The sequence below is a fragment of the Pediculus humanus genome, genomic scaffold (assembly GCF_000006295.1).
Source record: "Pediculus humanus corporis 1103172107490 genomic scaffold, whole genome shotgun sequence".
NCBI lineage: Eukaryota > Metazoa > Arthropoda > Insecta > Psocodea > Pediculidae > Pediculus > Pediculus humanus.
The window spans coordinates 171,024-174,167 of NW_002987106.1; the positions used below are offsets into that span (position 1 = coordinate 171,024).

General features: G+C 24.3%; 1 protein-coding gene across 1 annotated transcript; it reads right to left on the reverse strand.

Annotated features, from left to right (window-relative positions):
- Nucleotides 1-337: 337 nt before the first annotated feature.
- Phum_PHUM149610 (uncharacterized protein) lies at nt 338-2,966 on the reverse strand (the record flags this gene model as incomplete). The annotated part of the gene is made up of 4 exons (XM_002424709.1): nt 338-542; nt 1,294-1,613; nt 2,115-2,419; nt 2,924-2,966. 4 exons carry the CDS (start codon nt 2,964-2,966, stop codon nt 338-340), a joined length of 873 nt encoding a protein of 290 aa, XP_002424754.1.
- Between the last annotated feature and the right edge of the window lie 178 nt (nt 2,967-3,144).

A 3,144-nucleotide genomic window follows, 5' to 3' on the forward strand; every position in this document is an offset into this window, starting at 1 on the left:
TTTTTTTTTTTTCTACTCAACGATATAAGTTTACTTCGTGTAATTTCGCGTACAAAATTTCTGAATTACTAATTTAATAACTAATGTAAAAATAATACTTAATATTTATTAAAAAATAATAAATAAAAAAAAAAAATTTATAAAAATATTAATTAACAAATAAATACCCAACACCTAAGCAAATATAACTCAGGATTTTGTACATTTTGTACATATAAATCAATTTAAAATTTATATACGTTAATAAAATCAACATCTAATAAAAAAAAAAAAAAATGAATTTTTAACAAATAACAACAATTACCTGTTTCCATTTTGGAAAAAAAAAAAAATCAATTCAATTATTTTGTAAATTATTGATGACGTCACTTCTAGATTTTATATTTATTGGATGTTCTTTTGGATGATTGTGTATGCCGTAAATTTTCATGACTCCTTCCGTTGAAAAACAAAGGCTTGTCTTACATTTAGCATTTTGTTTACTCCTATAATATTTACATCTCCAAAATCTTTGTCTTCCAGCTCTGTCACGTGAATGAAGTCTATATTCGAATCCCATGTGAAATAATAAAAACGAACCTGAACACGTTTGCATAATAACATACTTATCTAAAATAATAATACAATAATTACAATTATTATTAATATTATTAATAATATAAATAATTAAAAATAAAATTTTTACAAAGGATTGATTGATTTAAAAAAAAAAAAAAATTCATTTGATGATATTTCATTTTAATAATAATTAATTTAAAATTTTTATTTTATACTGAAAATATTGCTAAACTAATAATTGTTATAAATAATTTAATATTTGTTTATAAAACAAACGCAACAACAACAACAACAACAACGTTTTGTCATTACTTTTCCGTTGTTTCAACCTCAAGATAAATAATTTAAATATGGCGGATCGAACGAATTGCTTCTTTGACCGTTATTTTCAAAAACAATGTGTTAAAAATTATCCACGTCATTAATAACAATTCGTAAGTTAAATTACAATAATAATACTAAAGGAGAGCATAGAGTAAATAAATAATTACAAATCGTTGTTGTTGTTGTTGGTTTTTACTCTATGACTTACAACGAGAAAAACCGTTAATATTTGAAATTACGATGCATTGTCAGACATAATGTGTTATTTTATGTGAATGATATCGTATTTAAATACGGTTTCCGGAACGTTCAACGTTCTATTTCCGGTTTATATAAATAATAATATAAATTTCATGTTTTTTTTTTTTTAAATGAAAAATTAATTACTTATCAGGTAAATGATTATGAGACCCGATTAAATTTAAATCTCCCTTATCGGTGACAACGGCTTTTGCCATGCATGAACTTTCGGGGCTCAGGTATCTGTGACACCTGTACAACTTCCTCTGATTATTTTTATCCATTTCTTCGAATAAATATTCGTAACCGTCGTGTAGTAATTTGGCGGGAAGGTGATTGTGAACACCTAAAAGGCTCAATTTTCCTCCGGCTTCCAAAACGGCACTAGCACCGCAAACCTGTTGATAATACATGTACCTGCAACATCTCCACAATCTCAAAGGCTGTGACTTTTTTTGAACCGTTTGAATCGGACTCACGTATTCGTATCCCTGATGAAGAAGTTTTAACGGTCCTTTACGATATTTAACAAATTCGTAATCGAAATATCCTAAAAAAAAAAAAAAAAAAGAAAAAAATAATTTAACAATAAAACTCAATCGATAAATAATAATAATAATAATAATTTGTATAAATAAATTTTCATTTCCGTTTCCTTTTTTTTCTCTCACTCTTTTCACAACGTTTCCACATAATCATAACTAATTTATTTTTTTTTTTTTATAATTATTATTATTAATATATATATTTATTAAAAATTATTTTTTAAATTATATTAATTACAACAAAAATTTTGTCTACTTCCACGATAAAATTTATAAATAAATAAATAAAATTAACAAACATTTTATAAAAACAAAAGAGAAAAGAAAATTTTTTTGCGCGCGCGATGTGACGTCAACGATTACGTCACACATCAAATAAGAATTTTCTAGAAGAGGTATAAATAATAATAATAATAATAATATTTATTTATTAAGTAAATATTTAACGATTTGTACGGTTTCGTTTCTCGGCATGAAATACATTTTTAACATTTCGGAATGTGATAAAGGATTGTGATTGTGACCTTCGTTAAGTCTTAAACCCCCGTTATATTCCAATATGGCGCGTCCCTTACATCCGGTTATCGTGTACCTGCTACATCTCCAATATTTATAAGAATTCCTTTTTACCCTTTGACAAACGAAATCGAATCCGTGGTAAAATATTCTCGGTAGTGAATTTTGACGACCCGATCTTTGTTTGCTGAATTGATAATCGAAACAAAGGGAAACGTCTTTCGTACCTGTACAACCTGAAAATAACAATCGTCAAACAATCGTCACCATTTTCCATAACCCCTTAATTTATAACAACAACATTTTCCATTGAGAGAGAGAGAGAGAGAAAGATATTTATCAATTAGAAAATAAATTTAAAAAAAAAAAAAAATAATAATAATAATATTAAAAATTATTAATTATTCCAATAAAAAAATTTAAATACATCGTAAATTTAATAATAATGATAATAATGATAATGATAATAATAATAATAATAATAATAATAATAATAGTAATAATAATAATAATAAAAATAATACAATTAACAACGATAGAAAAAAAAAAAACAAAATCAATTTGATTTTGTTTCTGGCTGTTTTATTTTTAAATATTATTTTAATAAAAAAAAAAAAAAAAAAAAATTATCACCCTTTGCTTCTTACGTGTACTCAAGTACGCACGCACTCACGCACGTTCACACGCACGTACGCACGCATTTAAAAAAATTAATTAACATGTTAACATTTATTACTTACTCAAATTTATCACACGTAATATTATCACACTTTTATCAGACATTAATGTATATATATATATATTGTAACGGATTCCATTCATTTTTTTTATCACCGGACAAAAAACAAAAAAAAAACATTTACAATTTTCATAATAATAATAATAATAATAATAATAATAATAATAATAATAATAATAATAATAATAATAATAATAATACCAAAAATAATAATAATAACAA